The sequence below is a fragment of the Maniola hyperantus genome, chromosome 1, assembly GCF_902806685.2.
Source record: "Maniola hyperantus chromosome 1, iAphHyp1.2, whole genome shotgun sequence".
Classification (NCBI taxonomy): domain Eukaryota; kingdom Metazoa; phylum Arthropoda; class Insecta; order Lepidoptera; family Nymphalidae; genus Maniola; species Maniola hyperantus.
The window spans coordinates 711,335-727,961 of NC_048536.1; the positions used below are offsets into that span (position 1 = coordinate 711,335).

At 41.6% G+C, this 16,627-nt stretch overlaps 1 protein-coding gene across 3 annotated transcripts; it reads left to right on the forward strand.

Moving 5' to 3' along the window:
- Positions 1–20: 20 nt before the first annotated feature.
- dbo (Kelch-like protein diablo) lies at positions 21–16,042 on the forward strand. 3 transcript variants are annotated; one of them, XM_034973174.2, is made up of 14 exons: positions 167–461; positions 1,964–2,034; positions 4,138–4,302; positions 6,644–6,812; positions 7,163–7,342; positions 8,363–8,521; positions 8,876–9,068; positions 9,342–9,565; positions 10,494–10,646; positions 11,536–11,637; positions 11,910–12,058; positions 12,812–12,950; positions 13,676–13,788; positions 15,880–16,042. In XM_034973174.2, the coding sequence occupies exons 3-14, from the start codon at positions 4,139–4,141 to the stop codon at positions 15,902–15,904; spliced, it is 1,770 nt and encodes a 589-aa protein (XP_034829065.1). In that variant the 5' UTR covers positions 167–461; positions 1,964–2,034; position 4,138; the 3' UTR covers positions 15,905–16,042. The 3 variants fall into 3 exon arrangements, with proteins under 3 accessions (XP_069356767.1, XP_034829065.1, XP_069356772.1); XM_069500666.1 differs by lacking the exons at positions 13,676–13,788; positions 15,880–16,042 and adding an exon at positions 21–159 and having other exon boundaries at positions 395–461; positions 11,910–12,410; XM_069500671.1 differs by lacking the exons at positions 167–461; positions 1,964–2,034; positions 4,138–4,302; positions 13,676–13,788; positions 15,880–16,042 and adding an exon at positions 4,992–5,049 and having other exon boundaries at positions 11,910–12,410.
- Positions 16,043–16,627: the final 585 nt, after the last annotated feature.

The following is a 16,627-nucleotide window of genomic DNA, read 5'->3' on the forward strand; positions in this document are numbered from 1 at the left end:
TTGACAAAAAAACTTTCAGCCAAGGAAAGCGTTCCGAAAATGAAAAATGGAAATCAAAAACTAGAGTTCAAAAGTAAAAATGAAATATTTTTTTAAATAAATAAATACAATACATTTCAGATGATTATTTTATCGAAGTTTTAATAAAACAAATAAGTAGTAAGTCGCTTCGAGTTACATTTATTTTATAAAATCACAGTTTTCCAAGGTAAAGTGAAAGATTGAAGACGTTTGGAATGTGCCCAAATTAAAAATTAAAAAGTAAAAAGGTGGTAAAAAAGTACCTACTTTTGCAAGATGTCTAAACCAGTGTAACAGTAAACATATACAAATTTTTGTGATTAAAAAATTTATGTGTCTTTAGATTTTAGAATAACTTTGATTTGTACCTCAGGGCGCATACCCAACACTTGCGCTCCTTCGAGGATATTTCGTTTGTGCGTGTTGAAAAATCGTCAAAGGTAAGTCGGAGCAGGGAGCGTTGACACTCGCATAAATTATCGAGTTCTAACAAAATATGTTTATTGTATCGTACCTGTGTATTATGATAATACGAGTGAAATGCAAAGTCTCCTCTTAATATTCCTCAGTGTTATGGCTAGTTTACATTACTCCAGTAGTCCAGCAATTAGTTCAAGCGCTGTATGCTACTGGGTTACAACATGACAAATAGTTACTATTGTTTAATGAGAACAATGTTTTTATCCCAGTCTGGTATCCCATTTATTTACTTTCTTTCTAGGGTAACTGTAATCCTAATTTATTCTCATTCCAGTATCCAGTGTATACCCTGTAAGCCTAATAATTACGGAGTTCATGTAGGTTGTTAAAAACAATATCATGAATTTCAGTTCAGCACTACAAGTGTACTGGATTCAGTGACTGTAACAATGTAAACTGGCCATAATATCTCTCAATGTTATGTAGATGTTATTCTTGTATTCTTGTATTCATGTGCATGTAACTCAAGGTACTGAATATTGGCTTGAGTTTGAGTGTATAACCAGAGCCAATAATTAAGAATCTTAAATGGCAATGCTTATTAAACTCCCTCTTTTGTGATGCAGCTATGTACAGTACGCTGCCAAAAGTAATGAACATCTGTCTTTAGAATGATGTTTCATTTTTGTAGAGCGGTGTCTCTGTCACTCATACTCATGTGACACTTTGTCGGTCTCCACGACAGAGACAGTGCTCTTCAAATCTGCTGTCTCCTTCTAAAGATCGATGTTCATCACTTTTGGCTGTGTACTGTAGGTCTTTTTATTACAAGAGGCTTGTGCTTGATGACTATCATGCTAAAAAACAATGATACTGTCTAGGTTGGAGTGTGCCATTAGAAGATGCCTATTCACTCTTTCTTTGAAGGTAATTATTCATGTTATATGTGGCAGGAAACACAGATGGTGGAAGAGCATTCACACCATAGTATTTTCTATCAGAAACGTTGAGAAAATCAATCAATCAATTGCCATTGTCAAATCTATTAAAACACTTTCTGACCAACAGAATTGTTCACATATGGAATAAATTGCCTAAGGATGTGGTTATGTCAAGTTCTGTTAACTAGTTCATGAATAGAGTAGACAAACATTTGGAAAACTCGAAGCACTTCTGATAGAGGCATCAGCGAAAGCTGCTTAGTCTATTAAAAATAATCTAAATAAATAAAAGGAAAAGGTGACTGGCTGACTGACTGACAGACAGACTGATCTATCAACGCACAGCTCAAACTACTGGACGGATCGGGCTGAAATTTGGCATGCAGATAGCTATTATGATGTAGGCATCCGCTAACAAAGGATTTTTGAAAATTCAACCCCTAAGGTGGTGAAATAGGGGATTAAAATTTGTGTAGTCCATGCGGACGAAGTCGCGAGCATAAGCTAGGCTGATAAGCAGGCAGACAGACAGACATAAGTTTTTATAAGATTTGTTTAATGATGGTGGATGATGGTCGCAGATTGACTCCGTGTGGGGCTGGGCTTCGCCCCCGCTGCGTCTGCAGCTGGGAAACGCACGCGGACACAAAAGGTAACAAAAGCAGAATTGAATGGTTAGCTTCACCCTCCCCTACTAAGTATGTGTGTGTTGTCAAAGTGAGCCCAACAACTTGAGATGGCAAATGTTAGCTTAGGTAGGAGAAAAAGAAATGAACAGCTGTCAAAACAAGTTCCATGACTTTTTTCTTGCAGTTCACAGTGATTTAAAAGTCTTCGATTTAAATCTTTGCTTTGTTAACAGTACAGTTTTACTCATTTTAGTTGTGATAGTTCTTAGATAGAGCCTTATAATTGAGAAAAATTAATCAGTTCAAAAGCGACTTACTTTGGTCAAAATTGGTTTTTATCCCAGAAAATTAAAAGATGGATCAGAAGATACAGGATTTTTAAAACCAAAATCCACGCAGATGAAGTCACGGGCATCAGTTATTAATCTACTAGCTGACGCCCGCAACTTTGTCCGTGTCGATTTAGGTTTTTAACAATCCCGTGGGAACTCTTTGGTTTTTAGGTATAAAAAGTAACCTATATCACTCTCCGGTCTTTGACTATACCCATGCAAAAATCAGGTCAATCCGTTGCTCCGTTGCGACGTGATTGAAGGCCAAACCAACAAACCAATAAACCAACTAACCAACAAACCATCAAATAAACAAACAAACACACTTTCGCATTTATATTAAGGGTAGGTACTGATAAGGGTACTGATTGGGAAAAACTTAATATCTTACTACTACTACAGCAATCAATAGCTCAACGGGTAGAGGAGTGGACTGAAAACCGAAAGGTTGTCGGTTCAAACCCCGACCATTGCACTATTGTCGTCTACTCCTAGCACAAGCTTTACGGTTAGTTGGAGAGGAATGGGGAATATTAGTCATTAACATGGCTAATATTCTTTAAAAAAAAAACCTACATCTTTAGACTAAACTTTTTGCAATCTTTCCCACAAGTATTGCATGTTTATGTAAGTAGATGTATGTTGAAGTAGCTTGTGTAATTGCCTTTATATGTTATCCCACAGTTATTTTTATAAACAGGTTTCATGTTATTGTATGATCTTGTTTGCTAAATATTGTAAAGTCAATTAAAAAGGAACTTAGTTTAAATATCTAGGCCATTTGATTTCATTAAAATTATGAGCTTAACCCAACAGATTTTAGATATCACTATCATAGACTACTACACTACACTACAATAGATAGTTTATTGGTTTGTCCTTCAATCACGTCGCAACGGAGCAAAAAAAAAAAAAAGTGACATAGGCTACTTTTTATACCGGAAAATCAAGGAGTTTCCACGGGATTTTTAAAAACCTAAATCCACGCGGACGAAGTCGCGGGCATTAGCTAGTAAAATATATTTAGTAAAGAGGCTACCTACATATTCATAATCAAGTAACATAAACCTACAAACCGAGTTAGATTGCATAACATAATATGTCAGCACAATGGAAACAATAATTGATTAGTTCTAATAGCACAGTGTGAACATTTATTGATTGCAGCACTACTGTTGCATCATGTGGTCTTTACCCGTTGTTTGTAAATCATGAGGAAATATTTTGAAAAATATATCTACTTAAAAGTACCTACCCATCACTGAAATAGATATATTATACACAAGTACGCTGTACGACTTGTGCCATTCAAAATGTCAGTTATTTTTTTCTGCCGAATGACACTAGCAACATATTTCACAACTAGCTTATTCCCGCGACTTAGTCCGCATGGACTACACAAATTTCAAACCCCTATTTCACCCCCTTAGGGGTTGAATTTTCAGAAACCCTTTCTTAGCGGATGCCTACGGCATAATAGCTATCTGCATGCCAGATTTCAGCCCCATTCATCCAGTAGTTTGAGCTGTGCGTTGATAAATCAGTCAGTCAGTCCATCCTTTTATATATTTAAGATAGGGAACTTCTAACAAAACGCCGAGACTTTGACGTCAATGATAGGCATCAAATGTTAGTACATTTGACGCTAAGTACAGCCCTAAAGTAGCCCTTATTACTTTGATTTCACGTCACCATAGCCTTATTGACATATACTCGATTCTCTCTCACTCTTGTTCGCTTTGTTAGCAATGATTGATGTAGTTTTTTCTTAAGCGACCAATTTTATTGTATTAGGATGGGGGAGGGCGGGTCGCCGGGCGGCGGCGGCGGCGCGCGGTTGTCGCACACGTCGGAGAAGCACCCGCGCGCAATATTGGGCGAGCTCTCTGCGCTGCGGAGACATCGCGAGCTGTGTGACGTCGTGCTCAATGTGGCCAACAGGAAACTCTTCGCGCACAGGTGAGACCACTAACTGAGGCCCTTTGAGCTGCGACTCGCAAGCCCGAGCTGACACGAGTAGAAAGAAGTGGTCCATAAATAGCACGATTGTCGCATAATGCTTTGAGCTGCGACTCGCAAGTCCGCGCTAACACGGGTAGAGACTACATCTAAAAACACCTATGTTTGGTGAACTCCGCTTTGCGGCAGGCATCGCAAGCTGTGTGACGTCGTGCTCAATGTGGCCAACAGGAAACTCTTCGCGCACAGGTGAGACCACTAACTGAGGCCCTTTGAGCTGCGACTCGCAAGCCCGAGCTGACACGAGTAGAAAGAGGTGGTCCATAAATAGCACGATTGTCGCATAATGCTTTGAGCTGCGACTCGCAAGTCCGCGCTAACACGGGTAGAGACTACATCTAAAAACACCTATGTTTGGTGAACTCCGCTTTGCGGCAGGCATCGCAAGCTGTGTGACGTCGTGCTCAATGTGGCCAACAGGAAACTCTTCGCGCACAGGTGAGACCACTAACTGAGGCCCTTTGAGCTGCGACTCGCAAGCCCGAGCTGACACGAGTAGAAAGAGGTGGTCCATAAATAGCACGATTGTCGCATAATGCTTTGAGCTGCGACTCGCAAGTCCGCGCTAACACGGGTAGAGACTACATCTAAAAACACCTATGTTTGGTGAACTCCGCTTTGCGGCAGGCATCGCAAGCTGTGTGACGTCGTGCTCAATGTGGCCAACAGGAAACTCTTCGCGCACAGGTGAGACCACTAACTGAGGTCCTTTGGGCTGCGACTCGCAAGCCCGAGCTGACATGGGTAGAAAGAGGTGGTCCAAAAATCGCACGGTTGTCGCATACAGGTTTGTAGGTCCTTTGGGTTGCGACCCGCAAGCCTAAGCTGCTACTTAGTAGAGGTGAGAATAGAGAGGAGGATGGTCCAAAAAGCGCATGATTGTTTTGTCGCATACTTCTGCAGTTTTTCAGACGTATGCGGCAATCGTGCGCTTATATGCAGGTATCGCAAGTTATGTGATGTCGTACTAGATATGGCCAATGGGAACTCTTAGCCAATAGGAAGGTTTTATGAAAGAAATGCGCTTTCATCATGATTTTGCATCAAAGTAGGAAAGTGTACATCTTTATGACTCACAATGTGAAGTCAGCACTTCAATGGTTGTTCGTTAGACATTGACATGCTTTATTTCCTTTTTGATTTACAACGGCCATAAATATTTAATTAAACAAATTGCATATAACTTACAGGTCATACCAAAAATTTATTATGATTTATTCAATTCACAGTGCATTAATTTTTATTTTTAGTACATTTAAAAGTCATTTCTAACTATTACAAAGAAGTTATCGAACTGCAGCGAACGACATTACAAGTATGAAGTATGTATTCTTTTTTGTTTTATTAATTTCACCTTCTTCTCCAGTCGAAGGCTACCTGAAACAAGGCTACATGAAACAAGGCTACCTGAAAAAGCCGCAACCGTGGCCTAATTAATTTTTTTTTTTTTTTTAGACTATGGCCCCATGGTCTTTACGCCAAACGGAATAAAAATATAACTCCCGATAAGAGAGGCATACATGCGCCGCTTGCCGTTTTCAGCTGTTTCTGTTGTAGATCCTGGTCTTGATGCTGTCTCTCTGACATGACATATATCAACGCAAGTTGCGTCCTATATTAGCAATTTTTTTTTAAAGCAGTTAATTTCACCAAAATAAACATAGTAAAGACGAGATGTTCAAGCATAGACCAATCAGATTGAAAGACTCGATTCTTTTATTGCACTGGTAAATTTGAGGATGTTTTCCATACCCTCCTGTCTTCTTCTTCATTCTTTCTTCGCTCTGGGTTGGTTTCCGCACTTAAACGTTTCTATCCATGTGCGTGCATTGCCCCTCCCCACTGAAGTCTTCACTCCAGCCATCCAAGCTCGATCCAGAAGCCGACTAGACCGTCTAGGTTGCCGAGGACCCTCCTGTCTTTGGCTGCAGCTTTGACATAGTTCTACGAGAGTTGCACTCTTTTAATGTAGCTTCACTATTTTGAAATATTTTATGAAGTCGTTTCTCAATCCACGTCCAAAATTTGTTAGTCTGACTTTTGCAATTCCTCACGGTCCGATAGTAAAATGGCGATAGGGCAACTAGCGATTTGCTTCCTCGTCACTAATTCGAACCGCTCTAGGCAAGCGTGCTCAATCTAAGGCTGCATCGTCACTTGGCTAGTAGGTCTGATTGCAGCCAAGGGCTAGTCTATAAATTAAAAAAAGGAGGAAGAGTTCCGTGCATACTCTCCGAAATATATCCTGTAGAATATAATGGGTATTCTTCTGTATGTTCAGGGTGATCCTGTCAGCCTGCAGCCCCTACTTCCGGGCCATGTTCACGGGCGAGCTGGCGGAGTCGCGCGCCACGGAGGTCACCATCCGCGACGTGGACGAGCATGCGATGGAACAGCTCGTGGAGTTCTGTTACACGGCGCATATCGTCGTCGAGGAGAGCAACGTGCAGGTAATTTGTGTACGCGCAGGGTGATCCTGTTCTAATGGACAGAGGAGGTCTATGCAGGTGTTTTCTTCCTGGGATTCCTCGGGACAACGGAGACAACCTCGCTTCGAGTGCGCGACGCACCGCCAGTCACGAAGTTGTGACATCACCCGTCACACTGATTAACAGATTGGGATTGGGAATTAGTTTACATCCTGGGGACGGATATAGGCTAGTTTTTATCCTGGAAAATCAAAGGTTCCAATGGGATTTTTAAAGACCTAAAACCACGCGACCTCTGAGGAGACCCGTGCTCAACAGTGAGCCGATAATGATCAACTGAATTGCCACAAATTCTTGTAACTTGTATCCAGGCGTTGCTCCCAGCGGCGTGCCTGCTGCAGCTGCAGGAGATCCAGGACGTGTGCTGCGAGTTCCTCAAGCGGCAGCTGGACTGCTCCAACTGCCTCGGCATCCGCGCCTTCGCCGACACGCACTCGTGCCGGGAGCTGCTGCGCATCGCCGACAAGTTCACGCAGCAGAACTTTCCCGAGGTTACATTTCATTATAGCGAGCTGTTACAGGGGTCCTCCAGAAAGGGTTTTTAAAAAAGACTAGCTTATGCTCGCGACTTCGTTCGCTTGGACTACATAAATTTCAAACCCCTATTTCACCCCCTTAGGGGTTGAATTTTCAAAAATCCTTTCTTAGCGGAAGCCTACGTCGTAATAGCTATCTGCATGCCAAATTTCAGCCCGATCCGTCCAGTAGTTTGAGCTGTGCGTTGATAGATCAGTCAGTCAGTCAGTCATTCAGTCAGTCAGTCAGTCAGTCAGTCAGTCAGTCAGTCAGTCAGTCACCTTTTCCTTATATATATATAGATTTATAGATTTACCCTCTAACAAATAAACCTGGAATAGCGGTGGAATAGTTATACTCTGTTTTGTCTTTTTCCTTCAAATGTCAAATTACTGATGACAGAGAAAGACAAAACAGAGTATAACTATTCCACCGCTATTCCAGGTTTATTTGTTAGAGGGTTATTGTACACAAATAAAAATATACTTTAATTAAACTTATTAAACTTGAAAATAATATTAATACATGGAAATAGAACACGGGTATTGAAATTGAGAGAGACGTTTAACTTTGAGGTTTCAGACGGAACTGGCGTGAATGCCACCTTACCCGATTGTGGTCAAGTCAGAGTTGTCCCTTAGCCAGCCCTTTATAACAGAGCGAACGAGCAGGCGAATCACCTGGTGAAAGTGTTTACAGTGGCCCGTTACCATCTGCAGCATAATTATAGAAGTGGTACAAGTTGAATGTGCTAAGAGCTTCCGAGACGGTCAAGCGCCTTGACGTCAAGCACGTAGATTTGTGCTTGATCAAGCTGCTTGATGCGAGCTTGATGCGCCCGTCAAGCGGCTTGATCAAAGTCAAAACTCAAAGTACGCGATAAGTCTCAGCCATAGACGTTTTTTAGTGTTCAGTTCAAGTTGTCGTAAAGCCGATGCCTTTATGTGCTCAACGGCGACCAAAATCTCATACCAAATGTCTTCTTATCCACCCAGGTGATGGAGAGTGAAGAGTTCCTGCTGCTGCCAGCGGCACAGCTGATCGACATAGTGTCCTCAGATGAGCTCAATGTGCGCTCAGAGGAGCAGACCTTCCAGGCGGTCATGTCCTGGGTCAAATACAATGTGGCGGAGAGGCGGCAGCACTTGGCGCAGGTATGTCCAGGTGATGAAGAGTGAAGAGTTCCTGCTGCTGCCAGCGGCACAGCTGATCGACATAGTGTCCTCGGATGAGCTCAATGTGCGCTCGGAGGAGCAGACCTTCCAGGCGGTCATTGAGAACCACCTCCTTTTTGGAAGTCGGTTAAAAATGTAGCACAGGACAGGCAAGGGGAATGTAGGAGGCCAGAATATTATTAGATGAATCAGTGAGCCAACGAAATACACACAAATACACAATACAAATAAATCTGAATTTTTTTTAAACAGCCAGAATCCAGTCAGATGAGTTATCTAAATAATTATTAGTTTGTTCCAATAATCTTCAGCACTCGTTTTCCAAATTGGCAGGTCCTCCAGCACGTGCGACTACCGCTCCTCAGTCCAAAGTTCCTAGTCGGGACGGTGTCTTCAGAGCTCCTGATCAGGTCCGACGACGCGTGCCGGGACCTGCTGGATGAGGCCAAGAACTACCTGCTGCTGCCTCAGGAGAGGCCGCTCATGCAGGGCCCTAGGACTCGACCCAGGAAACCTACGAGACGAGGTAAGTGGTCTGAAAAATTTAGAAAGATAGTAGTGCCTAAAAATAATGCTCTCTTTTTCATAATGATTTATGTGGAAAAGGATGCACTAATTTTGGATTTTGTGGCTGTGCGGGGCGTCCCCCATATTCCGATTGCCATTTCCACTTGTCGCGGACTATAGATGCGTTGACGTGGCCAGTTGATGTATTGACGTGGGCAGTTAATGTATTGACGTGGGCAGTAGATGTATTGACGTGGGTAGTAGATGTATTGACGTGGACGTCTCCCTCCAGGCGAGGTGCTATTCGCCGTGGGCGGCTGGTGCTCAGGCGACGCCATCGCGTCAGTGGAGCGCTTCGAGCCCACGGCGGCGGAGTGGAAGATGGTGGCGCCCATGTCCAAACGGAGATGTGGCGTGGGCGTGGCCGTGCTGCACGACCTGTTGTACGCCGTGGGCGGCCATGACGGACAGAGCTACCTCAACAGTATTGAGCGATACGACCCGCAGACTAACCAGGTACGTATTGACATGGGCGTAACCTTTACAAGTTCTGACTAGACTATTTTATTTTGTTGTATAAGTCCCGCAAATTGCTATTGCGCTGGAATTATGTCTCATTAACATCGAAATGATGTCATTTTAACGTCAGCCGAAATAAAAATATACCATCAGCTCGAAACTTCATTCTAGTGCTGACGTCACTAAAATGGCGGCCACGCGCATTAGCAATTTGCGGGACTTATAATCACCAATCTGTTTGATTAATTGACGATAGTTATCAAGGGAGGGATTTTTTAATCCCTCCCTTGATAACTATCGACCTTACTACTTTTCGACCTTAAGGTGACGCAGGACGCTCGACCGAAATTGGCAGCGCACGTGGGTAACATGTTTGCTTTTCACTTGACATTGTATGAGAAAGTTGAGAGGCACGATGATTTTCACTGAAATCAAGCGTGCGAAAAGGGTTTAGGAAAAGTATTTTTGAGAAAAAACTGCTGAATTAATGTTTGAAAAGTAAAGTTATTTCAAGTAATGAATAAATAAACTACGTTTAATGATAAATTGTTTTAGAATTTCCATATCCCTAATCTTATTTATTTACATCCAAAGTTGTCATTAATTTAGTGTTAAAATAGGAATCTTTTGAGCCTCGTAACTTTTAAATCAATATTTTTTTAAATATTTTATATATCAATAAACCTAGATAATGACGAGATAAATCGATATAATTCTTAGTTTTGTGCGTACAATATCGAATATTGCTGTAATTTCCCTCCTACGTTTGTATGAAGAAAGCACTGAACTGAGTCCCCTTAAGAAGGTAGCGGGAAGTGGGTGGATGAGGAAGGCGGAGGATCGTGTGTGGTGGCGCGCGCTTGGGAAGGCCCATGTCCAGCAGTGGACGCAAACAGGCTGATTGATTGATCCACTTGGCTTGCAGTGGTGCGGCGCGGTGGCGCCCACGTCCTCGTGCCGCACGTCGGTGGGCGTGGCCGTGCTGGACGGCGCGCTGTACGCCGTGGGCGGACAAGATGGCGTGCAGTGCCTCAACCACGTGGAGAGATACGATCCCAAGGAAAATCGGTGGAGTAAGGTAAATTATTATTAGTTAAGTATTTGTGATCTTTTTGTCTTCATGCTTTGTTTTTTGTTGTGTTTTTTTTTTTGTTTTGTTTATGTACGTTTGTCTGGTGTTGTTCTGTTTTGTACTGTGCGCTATGGTCCCAAATAAAAGGTTATTTATTTATTTATTTATTTATTTTCAATAACCTCCTTGTAATATTCATGAACAAGTTCGGTTTATACATACACTTGAGATTTTTTAAAATATGAATCCATACTAATATTATAAATGCAAAAGTGTGTCTGTCTGTCTGTCTCTCTGTCTGCTAGCTTTTCACGGCCTACCAGTGTAACCCATTTTGATGAAATTTGGTACACAGTTAGCTTATGTCCCGGAGAAGGACATATATGCTACGTTTATCCCGAATAATCAAAGAGTTCCCACGGGATTTTGAAAACCTAAAACCACGTGGACGACATCGCGGGCATCCTCTAGTCTTTTAATAAACTAAGTATGTATTTCATTTCACTTGGAAATTCTTATTTGAGCATACTACACAGTCAAACCATCCTAAAACATTGTGGGAGATTTAGGTTGATCTTGTATTGACTTGAATACTTCGGATAAAAATATAGGAGAGTAAAAATATTAATTTATTTTAGCGTTTAACCAATCGTGAGTGATTTCGATTATACATATCTCACACCCGGCTTTACTCACGTGTTTAGTCGACGTTAGCCCGACTAGTTTCGAACCCATCCGGGGTCCTTTTTTTAAAGGAGTCAGTTCGCGAGGCGTGCGCGAACGGAAAAAGGACCCCGGATGGGTTCGAAACTAGTCGGGCTAACGTTCGACTAAACACGTGAGTAAAGTCGGGTGTGAGATATGTACAATAAAATGTGAATGTTTAATTTTGCAGGTAGCGGCGATGACCACGCGGCGGCTCGGCGTGGCGGTGGCAGTTCTCGGCGGACATCTGTACGCCGTGGGCGGCTCCGACGGACAGTCGCCGCTCAATACGGTACGTATACTGTCCAATAATTGTTTTTTTTTATTTTCAGGCATAAAAAACCCATATATATAAAGCATAATACATTAAGATAACTTGAACTTTAACTAACGACTAACTGAAATGTTAAAAAAACTCATTTCAGATGTTGTGACATTTGAAATGAGTTTTTTAAACCGTTGGCGTATTTCAATGTCGGGTCGAAGGACCAAAAATACACTTTTGGTCCTTCGACCCGGACCCATTTTTAATTCCAAGTCATTTTCAGTGAGTGTAATGTTCAGGTGGAGCGCTACGAGCCTCGGGCAAACAAGTGGACGCCCGTGGCGCCCATGTCCACGCGCCGCAAACACCTCGGCTGCGCGGTGTTCGACGGGCAGATCTACGCGGTGGGGGGTCGCGATGACTGCACGGAACTATCCTCCGCTGAGCGGTACGTATCATGTATGTTACTACTCAGGTGGAGCCCTACGAGCCTCGGGCAAACAAGTGGACGCCCGTGGCGCCCATGTCCACGCGCCGCAAACACCTCGGCTGCGCGGTGTTCGACGGGCAGATCTACGCGGTGGGGGGTCGCGATGACTGCACGGAACTATCCTCCGCTGAGCGGTACGTATCATGTATGTTACTACTCAGGTGGAGCCCTACGAGCCTCGGGCAAACAAGTGGACGCCCGTGGCGCCCATGTCCACGCGCCGCAAACACCTCGGCTGCGCGGTGTTCGACGGGCAGATCTACGCGGTGGGGGGTCGCGATGACTGCACGGAACTATCCTCCGCTGAGCGGTACGTATCATGTATGTTCCCCGATTACTCAAAAACGCCTGGACCGATTTTGAAAATTCTTTTTTTGTTTGAAAGGGTATACTTCAAAGTTGGTCCCATTTCAATTTGGTGAAGATCTGATGAACATCTTCGAAGATAGATACTGGAACTCCTCAACGGATAAGAGTAAATTGCTCGCGATCAGTGTAATAGCTTAGTAAACAGTAGATTTTTAACCAGTCATAGCATAATTCCATGGGGCCACTAAAAATTGTGAAATAAAAATTTTTTACAAAAAAAATAAAAACCGACTTCGACTTTTTTGTAAAAATTTTATTTTATTTATTTATTTATTCTGTAAAAAGATCTAAGGTACTTTCAGGTCGCGGGTAAAGTTAAATGTGAGTATGTGAATTGTGCAGGTACGAGCCAGCGACGGACTCGTGGTCGCCCGTGGTGGCGATGACGTCACGGCGGAGCGGCGTGGGGCTCGCCGTCGTCAACGGGCAGCTGTACGCCGTCGGCGGCTTCGACGGCACTGCCTACCTCAAGTCCATCGAGGTGACGTACACACACGCACGCAGACACGCACACACAAACAACTGGCATATGTACACGCACGCAAGCCTGCGCAATCGAATAAATTCCTAATTCAGATCATTTTGAAAGTACTTTAAAATTTATTACGGGCTGGATTTATTAACATGGGCTACGCCAGAAAACTCGCTTGGTACTTAAAAATCTAAATATATAAGAAGAAAAGGTAACTGACTGACTGACTGATCTATCAACGCATAGCTCAAACTACTGAACGGATCGAGCTGAAATTTGGCATGCAGATAGCTATTATGACGTAGGCATCCGCTAAGAGAGGATTTTTGAAAATTCACCCCCTAAGGGGGTGAAATAGGGGTTTGAAATTTGTATAGTCCACGCGGACAAAGTCGCGAGCATAAGCTAGTGGCCCCAATTCTTTAGTCTCTCTCTAAACTAAATTTAGAGTATCTGCATCCTTTTCTTTTTACTAATGCTAAAAAAGGAACGGAACATGACTTTCACATTTAAAGACTCTAAATTTTAGTGCACAATACAAATTTAAACAGTAGGTTCGCGAGTGCGTGCTAAAATCACGGGTTTTACCATCTAAAAATTAAATTTAGTAATGTCAAACTGCTTCTGTCCTTTTCATATTACAATAGTAAGAAGAGGGTGCGAATACTCTAAAATTAGGTTGTGCTTAGAATCGGTGCCGTTATCTAATAAATTTAAAAAAAATGTGTGCGCAGGTGTTCGACCCGGAATCGAACCAGTGGCGTCTGTGCGGCGCCATGAACTACCGGCGGCTCGGCGGCGGCGTGGGCGTCATGCGCGCGCCGCACCACGACAATCACTACATATGGTACGAAGTACATTCGTTATTCTTGTCTTCTAGCATACTCCCATAGAGCAGAAACAAAGAGGAGATGTTGTATTAACATTTCCCTATGAAATATCGAGTGACATTTTGCGGGGTGAGGGGTTGTGGAACGCCGCCCACTTCTCAATTTTCCATCTGCGGGTTAGTAGCAAAACTACTCGCTTAGCGACCTAACATCGATATATTGATGTCACTACATAGTTCAGCTATCTCACACTAGATGTCAATAAGTGTAGAAATTACGTATAAAATTACTTACAAATGAAATGTGATACCATTCATAGCATCAGAACGTCTGTCTGAATAACTTTGACACGATAAAACACAACACTTCATCCTTTTGTTCTTAAAAACGCGAAAACACACCGATAATACGAGTCTCAATATATGTGAACCTGACGAACGCAGACAGCATACTAACTAAGGCCCCGCCCACAGTGATGACGTCAGGACCTAGTTGAAAATCACAGTGCACAGTTGCTTAGGCCAACTCCTCTTCGTTTCTGCTCTGTGCATACTCCCCAACCGTAAATAAAATTGAGCCTTAACACCATCACATAAGGTTTATTTTGTACTCAATATTATCCAAATCTAATCCAAACCTTTTGAGTTAGTGTATAGTGATTAGTGATAGTGTACATAGTGTAAGTGCTGAAGGAACACGTGAACAAAGTGTCATATCTCAAATCAAGAAAGACTGAGATGCGTCAGTGGACAATTTCTTAGTATATAAGATAATTTATAAGTTTAGGTTAAAATAAAATTACTTATTGGTCATACATTAGGCTAGATCGTAATATAATTGAGTAGCTTATTGGCACTCAACAATAAGGAAAAAAAAAAAAAAAAAATATTATCCCAACCTATCGCCGGCTCACTACAGAGCACGGGTCTCCTCTCAGAGTGAGAAGGACGTCCATATAATTTTTTAGGATTATTCCCTTATATTTTTACAAGTACAAGTCATTTAAATCTTTCATTAACTTTATCATTAACTCTTTGATTAAGTTTAGGGTGATCTTCTAATACAAATTATTCTTTATTACGCCGCGCTGGCCAAGTGCTGATTGGTAGACGTCACACACCTTTGAGAACATTTTGGAGAACTCTCAGACATGCATGTTTCCTCACGATGTTTTCCTTCACCGTTAAAGCAAGTGATATTTAGTTACTTAAAATAAATAAAAATCATAATTTTTTAAAATATTTAATGAATTCTAACCCCATAAACTACCGCTATACAAAAAAATCACGTCATTTTATTACTACGAGTCCCGCAAATTGCTGTTGCGCTGGAACCTTGTCTCATTAACATCGAAATGACGTCATTTTGACATCAGCCGAAATAAAAATATACCATCAGCTCGAAACTTCAGTCTAGTGCTGACGTCACTAAAGTAGCGGGGCGCGTATTAGCAATTTGCGGGACTTATACACCTAATTGGGTATTTAACTCCAATTTTTTTATTACTTTATTATAAATTAGGATAGAAATAATGACGAAAACTGAAAAAACTAATTAAATCGATCAAATAACAAAAAAGTTATAAACACTTAAATATTTTTGATTAGACAGAGATAGCGATATAGCATTTTGACGTCACACCTTATTAGTAAGGTGTGACGGTAAAATGCTATATCGCTATCTAGCTATCTGCTATATAGCTTCGTGCGGTTTCATACAAATTTTCGTTTTGCGAGAAAGGGATAGAAGACCCTCCCACTCCAAAATTGAAATGCCTGTAACTTTGTAAATCTTTGTTGGATTTTAATATTTTTTTTTCAGCGTTCGTCATTATTTTTATCTTAGTTTATAGTAAAGTAATAATGGGGCCGATTCTCTTGTACACAATCTCTAAACTAAACTAAAATGACACGTCTAAATCTATTGCTATCCCTTTCATAATGTTGCTTGCGGAAAAGGATAGCACTATATTTAGACCTGTTAATTTAGTTTAGTTTAAAGATTGTGTACAAGAGAATCAGCCCCATTATTTATCAAATTTAAAAGTAGGAAAATACCCAATTGTGACAGATGAAAGAAGTGGGTAATCAATATAGATGTTGTTCCAGGAACCGCAAAGACTCGGTGGTGTGAACAGATCGCCATCCTCCTATCAGGTTAAGTCGTTACACATTTTATTTTATTGTTAATGTAATTGTATTTATAGTAACTAAATAAAACTAATTAATTGACTATTTATAAATAAATGAAAATACAAATTTTAGAATATAATATGCATTTTTATTTAAACACTTCATTCAAATTCGTTTTGATAAAGATCTCACAAGATTTTATATAAATCCATACTATCCATACTGATATTATAAATGCGAAAGTGTGTCTGTCTGTCTGTCTGTCTGCTAGCCTTTCACGGCTCATCCGTTCAACGGATTTTGATGAAATTTGGTATAGAAATAGCTTGCATCCCGGGGAAGGACATAGGCTACTTTTTATCCCGGAAAATCAGAGTTCCCACGGGATTTTAAAAACCTAAATCCACGCGGACGAAGTCGCGGGCATCATCTAGTAGGTATATAATTTTTAAAAAAGTGCGTCAATTTTTTATGACGTCACGTCTATGTACTTCATACAAGTTGCTATACTAAACGCGCGTTTTGACGTTTGATAAATAGTGACGATTTAACTAGTATGCACCATCCCTATTACAAAGAGTATAGATAGTTCAATCCAGGATGACGCGCCCCACTCTTTGTCCCAGTTGTTTTACAGTGCAAGTGTGCTATGTACTGTTAAAGCAAGTTCTATCATAGTGCACCGATCAGCAGTGTGGGCACACACACACACACACAGACGAAG

Bases quoted from the DNA above. Each gene is read 5' to 3' on its own strand.
- dbo (XM_069500666.1), top strand. From the start codon at position 4,139: ATGGGGGAGGGCGGGTCGCCGGGCGGCGGCGGCGGCGCGCGGTTGTCG. The intron at 7,343-8,362 runs GTTACATTTCAT...TTATCCACCCAG, and splicing joins CGCAGCAGAACTTTCCCGAG to GTGATGGAGAGTGAAGAGTT. The intron at 11,638-11,909 runs GTACGTATACTG...TGTAATGTTCAG, and splicing joins GACAGTCGCCGCTCAATACG to GTGGAGCGCTACGAGCCTCG.